Consider the following 18,088-nt stretch of genomic DNA (forward strand, 5'->3'; position numbering starts at 1 on the left):
TGTAATTGGATTTATTATATTTTTACTTAAAATCAAAAGGTACAGGTAATTGATCGACCAGATGTTCACACAAGCACCAGAAAATTGCTGGAAGCAATTTAGTCAGTTTAGTTTCTTTCATCTTCTATTTTTCTTTAATTATTTTTTATTTATTTTTATTTTTTTTGTGAAACTCACCTGAGATTGCATACATTGATGTTTATTATTATTATTATTATTATTATTATTATTATTATTATTATTATTATTATTATTATTATTATTATTATTATTATTTTGTGACTCACATATACACCTGAGATTCCATGCATTCCAGTTTGTTTTATTATTTTGATTTTATTGTTGTGGCTCCATACATCCCTGAGATATTCCATTGCATTCCCAGTTTTTATTCTTATTATTTTTATGGCTCGCATATACACCTGATATTCCACGCATTCCATTTTATTATTCTGATTTTAATTTTGTGGCTCTCATAAACCCGAGATTCCATACATTCCTGTTTATTTTTATTTTATTTTTGTGGCTCACATATACACCTGAGATTCCACACATTCCTACGGACGGTTCATTTAATTTGAGGACAGACGTTACTTTCGTTTGTCAATTTTTTCCTTCACGATACGTTTTATCGAATGGCTCTCAGTTACACTGAAAGAGGCTGTCACGGCCAGTGGTGCCATCTGATGTGGCCTTGGTGCCTTAGCTTATCCGCTTGGTCTGGTTACGTCGTATCATCTTTTAATTCATTCCATGCGCTTTTTTTTTATTTTTTTATTAAGTTCCAGGATTTTATCGGGCTTTATGAATATATATATATATATATCTATGTATATAATACTTATATTATGTATATATATACTTATTATTATGGTATATATACTTATAAATATGTATTTGAGAGAGAGAGAGAGAGATATATATATATACTGTATATATATATATATATATTTATGTATTTATCATTAGCTTTGGCTGTATACTCATTTTATGTTTTATATCACGTTTTATTTTCACTATCCGTGGTGTCAGTTTAAGTTATATATATATATATATATATATATATATATATATATATATATATATATATATATAGATATATATTTATTTATTTATCTGTTATTGTAATGTTACAATATGATTGACTTTGTTTAACAATCATATTTTTGTTGGAATGTGACTGAAATTCATAAGCATAAATACATAACACACACATTTATATCTTTATAATATATATATATATATATATATATATATATATATATATATATATATATATATATGTGTGTGTGTGTGTGTGTGTGTGTGTGTGTGTGTGCGTTATGTATTTATGTTTATGAATTTCAGTCCCATTCCAACTACAATATGATTGTTAAACAAATGTCAACCGTATTGTAACATTACAATGAATACTTGTCATTCGTAAACCACCATATAATTTCCCTTTATTTCCCTGTTATTTATATGAGAACCAACACACAGACCTGAAATAACCCGTGCGGTTTAGATGCGCCTATTGGCATTCAGCCTCGACACAGCTATTCGTGAATAACGACCAGAAATTCCGTAGGCGAATCTAAAAGCTGTGTAGTCCTAAGTCCGTGTCGGTAATCTTGTTTAGAATGACCTTGCAGTAAGTCATGTGATTCTCTCGCATGCCTCTTTCACATGGCTGTCATGCCTATGTCATCCTCTGGTTAAGGAGGAAGATGAATTGTCAGCGACTATTATTATTATTATAATTATTATTATTACTAGCAAACATAAGTGTACAGAAATTATGTATGAAAATTCGTATAGTAACTAAGTCTGCGGGCGTAACCAGCTCCGTTGCAGGGAATCCCTTCTCACCCCCACCCTCTTCGGAGGCGGGGGGAGGTAGGATGAAGCCCCATTAAAACCATCTTATGGGTCCCAACAACTATAACCTTGCCAAGTTTCATGCTCATCGGGCCGGCCGTTTGGCCGCGATTGAATGACAGACGGACGGACAGACATTTCGCCCATTATAGTAAGATACCTTATTTCAAACAAACCTCTTAAAAAAGATTAGCCGTCTGGATACCTTTTATTATTATATAATAACTTTAGTAGATGAAGCCTATCCACATGGTGTGCTTGGTCCATGTGGATAGTTTCATCTACTGAAATAATAACAATAATAATAAATGAAAAGTAAATCCACAGTAGTATGTTTGATTTTCTTATGTAAAGTATATAATGCAGAAAGCTTTCGATGACCTTCACGGTCCTCCCTGTCTTTATATATTTCAAATAAGAAAATCAAACAGACATACTACTGTGGATTTATTTTCCCTTTTTATTGACTCATGCTATTAAGAGTTTTCTTTGAATAATGATAATAATAATAATAATAATAATAATAATAATAATAATAATAATAATAATAATAATAATAATAATAATAATAATTGGCACAGTTCTAAAGAAAAGAAACACAGGAAGAATGGTAGAAGAAGTAAGGAAAGCGGGGTCAAGGGTCAAGGGTCAAGTTCCACCAAAACCTTTGTGTTCTGTCCTGCCCTGAATTGGAACTTCCGCCTTCTGAATAGTGAGGATAGTGTTCACGTGTCGATATTCATGTGCGTGAAAAACCTTGTTCGCGTTTTCATGGCACAGTGTTCATGATCCCTGCTCTCTATGCTACAGTGTGAAGCATTAGGTGGTCACTTCCTTCCTGCCTTCTCAAGGCTCAACTCGACAATCCTGTCGTAGTCATGAGGCAGCAAGGGATTCCGTTTCCTTGCTTTGGTTTCTCACAACAGACGTGAGGTCATCTGTTTTGGAGGATAGAAATTGAAGGGATATTGAAATTGCTTGTTATTTTCATTTAAACAAGTAAAAAATGCGCCGAAGTTTCTATAGAGCAATCGAGCATAATGCTATTTGAAACCCTCAACCACGACCCATGAAACTTTCAGTCGCGGCCCGTTGGTGTCCCGTGTTGGTACCTATATCGTTGACAGACGGACGATTATGGCTAACTTTAACCTTAAATAGAATCGAAACTACTGAGGCTAGAGAGCTGCAATTTGGTACGTTTGATCCCTGAAGGGTGGATGATCAATATACCAATTTGCAGCCCTCTAGCCTCGGTAGTTTTTAAGATCTGAGGGCGGGCAGAAAAAAGTGCAATCTCAACAGTTCTTTTGCAGAAAACTTAAGCTAAAAAACCAAAGACAGGGTTAGTTGTTGAGGAGGCAAATCTTCCTGATAATGGCTCTGTTGCTTCTAATGTAAAAAAAACAAAAAAACAAAAAACAAAAAAAACATGGTAGTACGAGTCTTGGAAAGGAAAAAAATCAACAGTTCTGCATGGTTACATATATTTACAACTAAATCTCTACAGATAGCTTTCGGGAATCTGTTCGGCTCCCATTTTTATTTGATGTACCGAAAAGAAACAGAAAAAGGAAGTATTGTCGCACGGACATTATCTGACGATAAACGACTCTCGGATTTCCGTTGCAAATCGTTCATCATATTTTCTATTTCAGGCACCGTGACGGAAATCATTTGGCTCTGGTGAACGGAGAATGAATTTTAGTGTTTTGCTAGTTTTTGTCACTTCTTAGATTGGTGGAACATTTGTCGTGTTGGTGATGCCAGACCATAACTTGGACAGGTTTTCACGCCATTTTTTTGATTTTTTTTTTTTTTTTCTTTTTTTTTTTTTTTTTTTTTTTTTTTTTTATAGCCAAAGCAAAGGAGGTTTCGATTATGTTTCCTGAAACCAAGATTCTGCGGAGTTTGTTACACAATCCATTTATTTATTTTTTATATTTTACCTTTTTTGGATGTGTTTGGGTACACGTACGTTGTAACGTATATTGGAGTCTATATAGGATAGTGAACCAGAATTTTTATATATATATATATATATATATATATATATATATATATATATATATATATATAATAGCGATAAATGGAAAAACGAATCTGTATGCTTATCCAGAACTTTGAAGAAGTATCGAAAGCAGAAGTAAGTAAATATGTCTGCGTCAGTGAAGTTAATGCCACAAAGGCAATTGCCCACAATATATATATATATATATATATTATATAATATATATATATATATATATATATATATGTGTGTGTGTGTATATATATATATATATATATATATATATATATATATATATATATATTTGTGTGTGTGTGTGTATGTATGTATGTATGTATGTATATCACATATACATGTATATAAAGTATACATATAATATGTATATATATATATATATATCTATATTTTTATATAAAGGTAAATCTTACATTTCATCATATTTCCATCGATATTCTCGTTTCAAGAACATGAAACCCACGTTGGGAAAGTGACTTTTCCCGGTCACGTTCAATAATCTCCAGAATGAATGCCTTTACATCCCAAAAGATTAACCCCTTACGGCGCATTCTCTGTGACACTGCGAACTTAAACGTCTCAATAACAGAACGTTCTGGTTGCGGATCTTACGAGAAGGGGGGGGGGGGGGGGGGGGGCGGGGGGGGGGGGGGGGGGAGGGGGGGACTGTCATTTTTAAGTCAGAATCCTTCGCCAGTTCCGGTTGTCCGGGAGAAATAAGCATAAACATGGGTTATTTTTATATACGAGCTTGATGGCGCGCTCTGCGCCGCGCTGGAACCCGGCGCTGCCTTTCACATCTTCCCTACCTACCCCGCGTCCACCCGGGGCGGACAAACGAGTAAGATCCGCTGGGATTTTATCATTATAGATCGCAGCGTCCTTCAGAGTTCCGCGTCGGAAATCCTCAATAATCAGTAGCGAAGGAATTTGCACGTCGTTATGTTTTTGGTGATATTTATCCGACGTTCAGAGCCTCATCTTAGGAAAATGGAGATAAGTGCTTCTTGATGACTCCAATATTGTTTGACGTAAAGAATTTTTAAAGTAAAGAATTTATTTACTACACAAAGAATTTGTTTTTCTCCATCCTCGCTTGCATTGTTGTTAAATTGCTGTCATCCTGGGTAACGCTAGTTTTACTTAGCTTCGTTTTGTTGCGGTTATTTTAGTATTTTTATTATCTATATATATATATATATATATATATATATATATATATATATATATATCTGAATCTATGCTTTGTAATGAAAATAACGAATGACGTCATTCCCAACGGCTTTTATGACTGGTAGAATGTTTTGATTATCGCTAATTATTGCTTGCGCCTGGTCACGGCTCTTTTTGTTTATTTTTCCCACGATTCCTGAGATTTCATTTTAACACTTTAGACACATATTGGTCTGTGATTCATGGCCAGTACTGTACTTATCGGAACAGGAATGACCATTCCTTCACGTAACCTCTCTTGAATGCGTTACTTGCAACATTACGTCAACAAAGGCAAGATCTAGTCAAGATCGAGGCAAGATCCGAGTCACGGTCGTTAGGTATATCAATAAAATAGCGGTGCTATGTATGCGTCCTTTGTTGGGTTGGTGGTCGCGTTCTGCTCTCTGGCGACATTTGGCAACAGCGTGCAGCTGATGGAGTGGTGTGGGTTTGAGTCTCTCTCTCGCTATGAAATGACGTGTAATTACATCCACATTTTCTTCCGAGATAGTTATCGTACTTGTGGGTGTTATTGTTCGTGTGGGTAACAGAAAAAAGCCTGATCTCGCTTAATATAACTGCATATATATATATATATATATATATATATATATACATACATAGATTTATATATATGTATGTATGATATATAAATATGTATATGCTATATATATATAGATGTTTATATAATATATATAATTATATGTATATATATAATTACACATATATTTTATAATAATCTACATACATTTAATATTAGATAATAATAATAATAATAATAAAATAATAATAATAATAATAATATAATAAAATAAAACAATATATAATACATATATTATCTACGTATGTATGTATCAAATAATACTATATACTGTATATATATATATATATATATATATATATATATATATATATATATATATATATATATATATATATATATGATGTATGTATGTATGCATATATAAATATGTATATGCATATATATATAGATGTTTTATATAAGATATATTTATAAATTATGTATATATATATATATACACATATTTTATATAATAATCTACAGCATTTATATAATAATAATAATAATATAATAATAATAATAATAATAATAATAATAATAATAATAAAATTCCCAATCTTATTGTAGCAGCAGGGACAACATTCTGGATTTCTCCACGAATAATAATAATAATAATAATAATAATAATAATAATAATAATAATAATAATAATAATATTTCCATTGTTATAGTAACAGTAGGAACACCATCCACTAACAGGGTCGGAGGTTGTGACACTGTACACAATCCTCCCGTCGCCTTGTCAGGGCGCATCCAAACCAGGGTCCTGATCTAAACCAGCTCGGTCAGTTCATGCGATGGTCCATCGTCTCGTGTCATAGCTGTGGAACCGAACGCCCTCTGGGATTCTGTGTGACGCGCGTCATTGCGTCATTGCCAGTCCTACGTTGGAAGTGTCCTTTTAGTCGAAGGGCGTCATTGCGTCATTGCATCATTGCAAGTCCCACGTTGGAAATGTCCCTTCAAACGAAGGGCTTCATTGCATCATTGGATCATTAATAGTCCTACGTTGGAAATGTCCCCTCAATCGAGGGAACCCTTTTTTATTATTATGATTTGAAATATTTTATACGTTGCTAATCCTATGTTTTTTTTTTTTTAATGGTGATCTTACCTATTTTGTATTGCTGTACGAATCCTACCTTGGGAATCCTACGTTAGAAATGTTTCTCTAATTGTAGGACCTTTTTTCTAAGGAAGGACCCTTTTTCATTATGATCTAACTTATTTTGCATCGTTTTACGAATCCTACGTCGCGAAGCTGACTTATATTTTTCTCGGGAAAAAATAACAATCTCTCTCTCTCTCTCTCTCTCATCTTCTTAAGAATTATTTGAGTTAATGTACCATTAAAGAACAACAAAGCGATGAAATACAAAGAACTCTCCCGACAATGCGGAACGATGTTAATTTCAAATTCCATGTTAAGTCTTGTGATAGTTTTTATATATATGACAACTTGGCTTTGGTTTCAGACAAAATAATGTGTATGCGATTATACCACATATTCATATTTAACTTAGATGTTGATATTTAATTTCATATTCAATGGGTCCTTTGTCTATTACATACATGTGATACAGGAAAAGATAAGTTTTGATAAAATGCTAAAGGTATTTTGGCAGAATAAGTTGATACATAAAGAATCCTAAGCTTTTCTCTGCAAACAGCGAGTTATTTTATTGTGTTTGCATTTATCCATTTCTCTTTTAAGATATCCAAACCAGCCCTTTTCATTTTAAAGTATCTCTTTGGTCTGAAAACAGTGTTACTCACATTCGTATACTAGTTAGGTATTGACATGAGAATGGCTTCAGCATTGTGGGGTATATGCTGATAAAATCATTTTGAAACTAACATGATGCTATTGCAGATGAATGAGGAAAATCAAAGCATCCTAAAAATCTATATATAAAGAGAAGGAGAGAGAGAGAGAGAGAGAGAGAGAGAGAGAGAGAGAGAGAGAGAGAGAGAGAGAGAGAGAGCTATATAAATGCTGCTTAAATAATCACCCAATATCAACAAGGAGTGGTACTTGTTTCGAAGTAACGATAAATGAAATTTGCATGCAGAAGTGTATCGCAAAAACAAATAAATAAATAAAAGAGAGAGAGAGAGAGAGAGAGAGAGAGAGAGAGAGAGAGAGAGAGAGAGAGAGAGAGAGAGAGAGAGATTATGAACTCAATATTAAAGTATTTAAAGGCCATTTGTACTCCCTTCATCTTGGAATTTTAGATGCCCTTTGTAATTCTGGAGATTGGTCACCTTCTCCGAAATAGCCGAACTTGCTGCTCCCTATAATGAAGGCTGTTAATAATGTGCCTCGGTCGACAAGCTGTAAAAGGTACGCAAGAGGATGGTTGACTCGTCTCTGACCCCAGCGTCGTCAATTTTTGCCTAACGTCTCTCGTTCTATCCCTCTGGGCTGTCCAGCTTCTTTAACTGTACCACAACTTTCACTTAATTGTCTAGTTTCGAACAATTCTTTTAGGCTGCCTCCATGAGAGTCCAGAACAATTTATCAAGATAAATTAAGGCAAAATGCATGAAATTTGTGGAAAAAAAATGCCAAAGAATCTGATTTTTGCGGGATTGTGTTCACTATCACCAAAAAGTTAGTCTGTGTCCCAATTAAACTACCCTATAATGATAAATCATAATAAATTTTACGCTTGACCTATATAAAACAAATATAAAAATGCGCCGAAGTTTCTTCGGTGCAATCGAGTTTTCTGTACAGCGTATAATACTGTATGGGCCACGGCCCATGAAAAACTCAGCCGCCCGTGGTGACCTGTGTTGTTGCGGTGCCAGAGGCATGATCATGGCTAACTAACTTTAACTTAATAAAAAAAACTACTGAGGCTAGAAGGCTGCAACTTGATGTGTTTGATGATTGTAGGGTGGATGATCAACATACCAATTTGCAGCCGTCTAGCCTCAGTAATTTTTAAGATCTGAGGACGGACAGACAGACAAAGCCATCTCAATATTTTTCTTTCACAGAAAAATTAAATAGAGAGAAAGAAAGAAAGAGAGATCAAAGCAAAATGGTACCAAAAAAAAAAAAAGGGAACAAAGGCATAGGGGGCCTACCAAAAGGGACGGTTCGCTGCTTGATAAAATGGGGCTGCGACCCTGAAGGATTCGTGCGACAGACAAGATGATTTTTTAGAAATACTTAAGTCTTAAGTACAGCCGAGATTCACGCACGACCGCTCGTGCGCGCGCCCGTACGTGGATCGCATGTGTGAGTTTATCTGCATGCGTATGGTTTTAGTAGCTTCATGCGAATATAATGGTGCCCTGTGTGGCAATAAAGTACAATGCTATGACGTTTGTAGTTCGTATGTAGGGTACGTATGTTTACATACGCACGTATACGCATCTTATAATATATTATATATATATATAGTATAATATATAATAATTATATATATATAGATATAATATATGTTATATATAATATATATATTATATTATAATATAATATTATAATATATATATCATATATATTATATTATTATATACATATTATAAATATTATTTTATAATATATATTATATATATTTATATATACTATATATATATAATATATATACCACTACTATACATAGCATATCATACATCATTTCTTTCATACATACATACATACTACAACATACATACTACATACATACATACGACATACTTCTACATTACATACAAGTATCCTTTGTCGTCCGTAAAACCCTCCTCCCCCTCGTACTTCTTTCGCTATTCCTTGTTAGTTGATAAGGGTTCATTCAGGTCTTATTTTCATTTTCTTATTTTTTTCAACCCGGCAGCCTGTGTCATCTACAAATTTCATCGTAATATATTTCTTTATTCTTCTTTATCAAACCTCTTTCTAGGTCCCCTAAAAGCCAGACTTCTAAGTAGCATGAAACAATCTGAGGTGTTCTGTTGTCGGTGAATAAATCAAGTCATTAAGTATTTTTAGTTACAGTTTTTGTTTCTGTTATTAGTAATGATTAAAATTCATCTCGTTGTACTGTACCTAACCATTTGAAATAGGTGTATATATAGTATAGTATTGTTAGGCCTTAATGATCTAGTTTTCTTTGAGGTTTACGTTTTCGTTTTCTTTGATTGCAAGACTTCAGTAGCAGGGTATCCTAAAGTAATAATTTTGTTCCACTCGTATTCAAACATTTACCTAATTTTATGTGTGCTCAGTATACATATGATATATTTTTTATGTTTACTTATTCTGAATGACGTCACCGCCCTACAGACTCTCGAGTGATAGCACCATTCATCACGTAGGTTCTATCTTGGCAAAAGATCTTTACTTATGATAATCAATGGATGGCGTTGCCAGATGTACGGTACTACTTTGCATTCATTCCTAAGAGTTTCTTGCGAGTGCGTCAAAGGGGTTCATTGTAAGAATCATAAGTTCCAGACTCGATGTGTAACGGGTTTTCTGCCTAGAATTTATCTTTAAAATGGTGAATGAACTATATTTATTTAAAAAAAAAGAAATAGTTAATGATTTTCGTCTTTGGTGTCTCGAGAACCGAAACTGAAGGCGTCTCGAATTTCGACATTTCTCTATGAGCTGACAATCGGACATTCATCGAAAATTTCCTTCATATTTCGTCTTGAATATTGAACCTACCTCTGGCACATTATGGAAATAGTATAATGTGTGTTTTTGGTGTCTGAGTCGTGACCAAATTTTAAGTTTTTTTGCTTTGTTTTTTCACTCGGTAAAGAAACTAATAATTAATTATTTGGTACAGATATAGTCATTTGTCACCTCCCAGTGAATAGTACGATGGATAATCAGAAAATGCAGTATTAAATTGCATAGTAAAGCGAGGTTTATTTTCCAAAGACTACAATAGAAAAAAAAGAGTAAAAACTTATGTAACGTTCATGAGTATATATATATATATATATATATATATATATATATATATATATATATATATGTGCAATAAACAATTCCCCTACTTGTATCAGTTGCAGATTGTTCCCAGAGAGGACTATTAACCACAGTTATACTAGATGCTCTGTGAGATATCTGGCAACCTCACCAATGCTGTGCAAGAACAGCCAAGCGCCCTTAAGGAACAGAATCCTTATATTTTTACTTCATCGATCTCCATATAAAAGCAGATTTAACGTTGGCCGTAGCATGTGTATACCAAAGATCTATCCAAGCTAAACTGAAAGACATCATAATTATTGTAATTGTTGCATATTGAAGTTCATGCCCAATATCCGGGGTATCGTTCAGCATCGTTCTACTAGAGGAGCTTTGTAGTCTCTCAGGCGAGGCAGGCAGCGATCTGGAAAAGGAAGTAAAGTCGTTTTTAAGGTTCTGATTAGAGGAACTCTTTTAAAATGTCATTCCACTTGGGTCTTTTCTTTGAAGGTCGAGATAGACTGTAGTAAAATGTGTAAATTGGAAGTTTGTGATATTTGGTTGGATTTATGTTTAGAATTGAATTTTCAGTAGGTATATATATGCATATATATGGATATAATATCTATGTATGTTATATATATATAGTATATATATATATACATACAATACTATATATATATATATAAATATATATATATATATATATATATATATATATACATATATATATATATATATATATATATATATAGTACACTATATATATATATATATATATATATATATATATATAATATATATATATATATATATATATATCAATAATATAAATATATATATATATAGAATTATTATATATATATCTATATATATATATATATATATATATATATATAAATATTTATAGATTTAACTTTACATAAGATCACATAAGTGTCTACTTACATCTTTATTGGCATTGGAGATGCAAGTCTTGAATGCAGCTGGGTCCCCACATCCTGAAGGTAACAGTCACGTTTTGTTAACAGTGATGTAAATAAGCTCTTAATCATATCATATATATAAACATTTTGGTAGCTAAAATTCCCCCTAAGGAGGATGCATCTGGATTAGTGGATAGAATATGATTAAACTTGGCAGGTGTATGTTTTCCGTTAACTCAAGATGATCAGTTCTTGGGAGAAATTCCACCAGAAAAAAAAAAAATTCTTTCCTGGATAGTGACCAAGGGATATTTGTTGAGGGTCATTATCTTCATGATATTTGCAGTCTCTTGTTTATGTCTTTCCGGGTATCACCAACGGGCCTGTACTAAACACGCCGCAAAGGTGGATACATACCGGGTTAAAACCTCTATCTTTTGGGTTTCTCTTTGGACGAGAAGGTTACGTGCTCGCCTACCAATTCGGTAGTCCGAAGTTCGATTCCCCGCTCCGCCAACGTGGAACCAGGGGAATGTATGTCCGGTGATTTAGATATTCGTTTCTCGATATAATGTGGTTTCGATCTCACGATAAGCTGTAGGTACTGTTGCTAAGTAACCAATTAGTTCATAGCTAAAAAAAATATCTAATCCATTGGTCCAGCCTTAGGAGAGCTGTTAATCAGCTCAAGTGTCTGATTAAACTAAGATATACTTAATTATCTAGGAAAGATTAAAAAAGTGTGTTTCAGTACAGATAATGGCTTCCAGATATTGTTGCCCATTTTCATCAAATTCTGTTCATCCCTTCTCGAGATATATTACTATAGTAGATTCACATCACCCGTGCATTTCATGTCTAGGCCAGTCCCTTACGACGCTCCTGATTGGCTGTTGATAAGCCCATCACAGGACTGGAAACTCTCAGCTCTCGAGAGAGTTCACGTGTGTAAGATCTATGGTCTATCTCTCCTGGGGGATACGTCTTTCAAAGTATCCCTCAGGAGAGGTGGAACATACATCCTACCTATATGAACTCTCCAGAAAGACTAAGAGTTTCCAGCCCCGTGATTGGCTCATCAACAGCCAATCAGGAGCGTCGTAAGGGACTGGCCTAGACATCAAATGCACGGTTGATGTGAATCTATTACAGTACTCCTACGTGTTCACACTGATAAATAAATGTCTGTTTGAGAGGAGCATGGTAAAATGAACCTCCTGCCAGACTTGACTTGAAGAGGTCAAAACTGCAGTTTTTTTTTGAAGTTCCTTACCATTGTTGGTGTGATGACAGTTGTGAATTGCTTGGCGCGGGGCGCTTCCAGAGGACTTCAGGTTCTGTATGCACGTTCTGCACTTGGCAGCATCTTTTGCCTTTTCGCAAGCACTCGCTGCAAAGGAAGGGGGAACGAATTGGAAAATGATTGAGGGATGTAGTCTCAGGGCAAAATCTCTCTCTCTCTCTCTCTCTCTCTCTCTCTCTCTCTCTCTCTCTCTCTCTCTCTCTCTCTCTGAAGTAACAGAAATATCACACACAACAACTGATGGTTCAGGGCATTACCTAAACACCCGGATCTCTGTCCACCTCCCCTCCCGAAGTGATTACCACCCCGATGGCCGGAGACTTGGGAGGTCGTGGCTATGATGATGGCCAGCACTGCCATGATCAGCAGAGTCCTCATGTCGTAGTATTTTCGAAAATATCTTCTGGAAGGAGAGAGTTTCTAGAATTCATTTATCGACATTTCTCTTAAGTAAATTGCTTTGCTGTATGTTTACATGCTTATTCAGTAAGGTTATTCAGTTGCTGTCAGGGGTTTGCAAGGATCTACTTGGTGCTGTTATATGTCAGAAAAGGCAAGTCACCTGTTAAGACCACCATATGCTCTCAAAAGTGGTATTTGTCTCCGACTTTGATTTGTATAAAATCCACTGATTGTTGTAGATACTACGTATGTTGGTCTTAGGAAATGGAATAGTAGTTTTGCTCTTTCCCTTTGCACAGTTTTCGTCAAACATTCCCCTGGCTTCTTTGAAACACCACTTTTAGCGCCCATCTAAATAAATTTACTTTTCAAAATTCGATTTACGATTCGGCAGCATATGCAGAATCCACTTCTATTTACACGTGTAAATGAGTGTCATTAAATGCCGTATAAGTTCAGTAAAATGTGAACCGTTTTTGTGGCTAAACATACAAATGTCACATTTACAATATTTGAGTCATTTTAATGTTTATTTTCACCAAATTTTGCAGGATGACCAAATCTGGCATGGGATAAAGCATTCTATCATAATGTGGATTACAAATCGTGCCAACTTGAAAAAACACTTTGGTATACTTACACTATTGTACATGTTGAATTCCTGGGATATTGAGGACAAGAGCTAATTAGATCATAAGGTTCAGACTAGTAATCTTCATTCAATTATTGTAAAGCGAAAACAACATTGGATTATTCTTTGTAAGTTACGAAGCTTGTTCTGTCTCTCAGGATGTAGATGATGTGGTTTGTTTAGCTGACACTAAGGGAAACGAACTTGTCTCATTACATCGCTGTTGAAGTTTTTTTTTGAAGTTTTGCTACTGTATCCGTATCCCAAATTGGAAGAAACGAGGCTCTGATTGGAATTAGGGGCTCTAAGTGTAATTACTGGCTCTAATTGGAATTTGGGGCTGTAATTGGAATTAGTGGCTCTGATTGGAATTTGGGGTTCTAATTGGAATTGTGGTTCTGATTGGAAATGGGGCTCTATTTACAATTTGGGTTCTAATTGGAATTTGGGGCTCTGATTGGAATTAGGGGGCTCTAATTAGAATTTGGCGCTCAAGTTGGAATTAGGGGCTCTGATTAGAATTAGGGGCTCTGATTGGAGTTTGGGGCTCTGACTGGAATTTGGGGCTCTGATTGGAATTCGGGGCTCTGACTGGAATTTGGGTGGGTGATTGGAATTTGGGGCTCTTAATTGGAGTTTGGAGCTTTAATTGGAATTGGGAGCTCTAGTTGGAATTAGGAGCCCTAATTAGAATTTGGGGCTCTGATTGGAATTTTGGGCTCTGACTGGAATTTGGGGCTCTGATTGGAATATGGGGCTCTGATTGGAATTTGGGGCTTTAATCGGAATTGGGAGCTCTATTTGGAATTAGGAACCCTAATTAGAATTTGGGGCTCTGATTGGAATTTGGGGCTCTGACTGGAATTTGGGGCTCTTATTGGAATATGGGGCTCTGATTGGAATTCGGGGGTCTTACTGGAATTTGAGGCTCTGATTGGAATTTGGGGCCCTGATTGGAATTTGGGGCTCTGACGGGAATTAGGGGCTCTGATTGGAATTAGGGGCTCTGATTGGAATTAGGGGCTCTAATTGGAATTAGGGGCTCTGATTAGAATTTGGGGTTCTGATTAGAATTTGGGGTTCTGATTGGAATTGCGATTCTATTAGAATTTTGGGCTCTAATTGGAATTTGGATTCTAATTGGAATTCGGGGGTTTAATTCGAATTTAAGACTCAAATTGGAATGTAGGACTCTAATTGGAATTTTGGGTTCTAATTGCAATTTAGGGCTCTAATTACAATTTGTCTAATATCAAAAAGCTTCAAATTGGACAGAACTGCAATATGAGTTAAGCTGAACCTTGTTATCTTGAAAATCACTCAAATCGTAAGCGTAAAATTTCTCAAACTTACCTGAATCAAAGTGAAAGAAGTGTCTCGTATAACGCTTCTCGAAAACCTACCAAAGACCTGACGCTCCAGACGAAGGCACTGTAGAAGTTGAACTGCGAAAGTGCTGGGATGGATATCTCTTTTTATACTCTTGTGACCCCTTGTCCTTTCAAGAGAGAATTGAGAATTATAAAATGAAAAAGGACTGAAGATGAAAAAAAGATTTTGCATCTTATTCAGTGGTCTGTGATGTTGACTCCGTCCATTTATCAAAAAACGAAAAAATGTTGAGATGGATGGGTTCTTCATAGATCGAAAAATGGCTATTGTTTGTTGATGCCATTGTATTGATAGAGCGTAGCGGCAGATCGTTTGAAACAATGCTAAATGTTCTGTCTTTTTTGCTCGTAGGATTATTTTTTCTTTTTAGAATAAATGAGAATCTGTTTTTTACAGTTTGGTGATTCTGGATAACCGGCCTTATTTACTACCTACTTACAAATATATATATAAATATAAGATATATATATATATATATATATATATATATATATATATATATATATATATATATACATACATATATACAGAAAAAATATTTGTAGACAACAATTGTTGACTTTGTAAAATGTGAGTGCATATATATACATATATACATACATATACATATATAATGTATGTATGTATATATATACAGAAAAAAAAGTATTGGTAACAAACAATTGCTGACGTTATCAGATTTGAATGAAAGAGAAAATATAATATTTATAGACAATTGTTGACTTTGTAAAATGTGAGTACGTATATATGCATATATACATAATGTATACACATATTAAGCCACGAATATATATTTGAAATGGCGTATATGCTGATATGCACTACCGCATCTGTCACGGTATTGTTTATCATTCTTCATTATATCCAACAGTGAATCAAGAAAGGTAAAGGAACTTTTAAGCATTTGGCATAGCAATTGACTAACAGCTTCAGGTGTTTAACCCAAGTTGATATTTGCCTTCATACTATTAAGTTCGCTCAGCTTTCAGGTTTGGAAATATAATTATCCCTTATCACTAATGAAATATTTCTCTTCCTTTCAGGTATGTATTGCTTACTCTCTTGTTATTCCTGACTTTTGGTAAAGGTAAGAAAAATCTTTGTTTGATTGTAGTCATCCGTGTGAAATTTTACATAATGGATTTTGTTATTTGACCAGAGAATCCTACTGTTACTGTGAATATATATATATATATATATATATATATATATATATATATATATATATATATATATATGAATATATATATATATATATTTATATATGCTTAAAAATTAATGTTGATGTCCGTGATTTCATTATATAAACGAATACAACAGGAAAATCACAGGCAGAATGTCAGTACCAAGCGCTTCCTCCTTTTTCAGGCATCATCTGAGAAAGCGCTTGGTATTGACCTTCTGCCCCATATATATATATATATATATATATATATATATATATATATATATATATATATATATATATATATATGTATGTATGTATGTGTGTGTGCGTGTGTGTATGTATTTATATATATAGCAGAAAGCAGATATAAAAGTTCTTTAGAAAATGTAGTTGGTGACCTTCAAGGAATATAGGAAGGTATTGCCAACTAGCACTGTTTTCAATAGGAAACGTTTGTTTCTGACTTCTCAACTGGCGATGATAGACTTGCAAATAAAACTCGTGAATAATGCTAGTCACCATGAATAATAGTCCCCAGTACCGGATTCACGGGTGTCTGCAACCGGTGTGTGTAAGAAAAAAGAAAAAAAAAGAAAGAAAGAAAAAAAAAGAAATCCAGCTTCAAAACACTGGATAATATCATGTTCCTTCCGTTGTGGTTTTGTAGAGAAAACTCCTGTTTTCATTGTTGCCATTGTTTTTTCCTTTGGTATTGCCAATTTTTTTCTTAAATTTCCATTTCTGGGATTCTTTTTCTTTTTTGGGTATTGCTACTTTTTCTTAAATTTTCATTTCTGGGATTCTTTTTTTTTTGGGGTATTGCTACTTTTTCTTAAATATCCATTCCTGGGATTTTTTTTTCTTTTTTGAGTATTGCTACTTTTTTCTTACATTTTTATTTCTGGAATTTTTTTTCCTTTTTTTTGTTAATTTTTTTCTTAAATTTCCATTTCTAGGACTTTTCTTTTTTGGGTATTGCCAATTTTTTTTTTCTTAAATGTCTTTTTCTGGGATTTTTTTTCTTGTGGTGTGGGGGCGAGGGGGCTGGGGGTGGAGCGAGGCTTCCAAAGTCCAGAGTCTGTACATTCAAAGCCCCGTTTTTCAATATTCTCTATTTTGCTCCTCACTGAAATAATACGTGTATGAATTATGTTGCATCACTATACCGTGACCGGAAATAATGAATTAAAAGCCACAATTTTACGTATATGAGACTGTATTTTAAAACTATTTTTAATCTATTATATATCTTATCAACGTGAAGTAATAAAAGCCTCGTGATTTTGTTCACTTCTTTGAGTAGCAGAAACCTTACTTATATGTTTTCAATCCCGTAGGGGTTTCAGTGCGGTGCACTGTAGGCATTATCTGAGGTGCTTTTCGGCGTCCCTTCGACCCTTAGCTGCAACCCCTTTCATGCTTTTTACTGTACCTCCATTCATATTCTCTTTCTTCCATCTTACTTTCCACCCTCTCCCAACAATTATTTCATATCGAAGCCATCAGGTTTTCTTCCTGTTACACCTTCTAAACCCTTTTACCCAAAATTTCTCATTTTGCGGCGAATGACCTCAAAGGTCCCAGTGCTTGGCCTTCGGCGTAAGTTTGATATTCCATTCCTTTCTTATATAAGTCAGTTGGCATGCTTAGGGAATAATACGCGTATA

At 34.3% G+C, this 18,088-nt stretch overlaps 2 protein-coding genes across 3 annotated transcripts in view; one reads left to right on the top strand and one right to left on the bottom strand.

Annotated features, from left to right (window-relative positions):
• LOC135210085 (low-density lipoprotein receptor-related protein 4-like) overlaps positions 1 to 18,088 on the top strand; it is a 471,815-nt gene that overhangs the window by 125,327 nt on the left and 328,400 nt on the right. The window lies entirely within an intron of this gene.
• LOC135210491 (uncharacterized) lies at positions 10,670 to 15,310 on the bottom strand. Of its 2 annotated transcripts, none has more exons than XM_064243376.1 (5): positions 15,215 to 15,310; positions 13,086 to 13,231; positions 12,799 to 12,915; positions 11,548 to 11,600; positions 10,670 to 11,023 (listed from the first exon to the last, which is right to left on the bottom strand). In XM_064243376.1, the coding sequence occupies exons 2-5, from the start codon at positions 13,204 to 13,206 to the stop codon at positions 11,003 to 11,005; spliced, it is 312 nt and encodes a 103-aa protein (XP_064099446.1). In that variant the 5' UTR covers positions 13,207 to 13,231; positions 15,215 to 15,310; the 3' UTR covers positions 10,670 to 11,002. The 2 variants fall into 2 exon arrangements, with proteins under 2 accessions (XP_064099446.1, XP_064099447.1); XM_064243377.1 differs by having other exon boundaries at positions 15,265 to 15,301.

The sequence above is a fragment of the Macrobrachium nipponense genome, chromosome 39, assembly GCF_015104395.2.
Source record: "Macrobrachium nipponense isolate FS-2020 chromosome 39, ASM1510439v2, whole genome shotgun sequence".
Classification (NCBI taxonomy): domain Eukaryota; kingdom Metazoa; phylum Arthropoda; class Malacostraca; order Decapoda; family Palaemonidae; genus Macrobrachium; species Macrobrachium nipponense.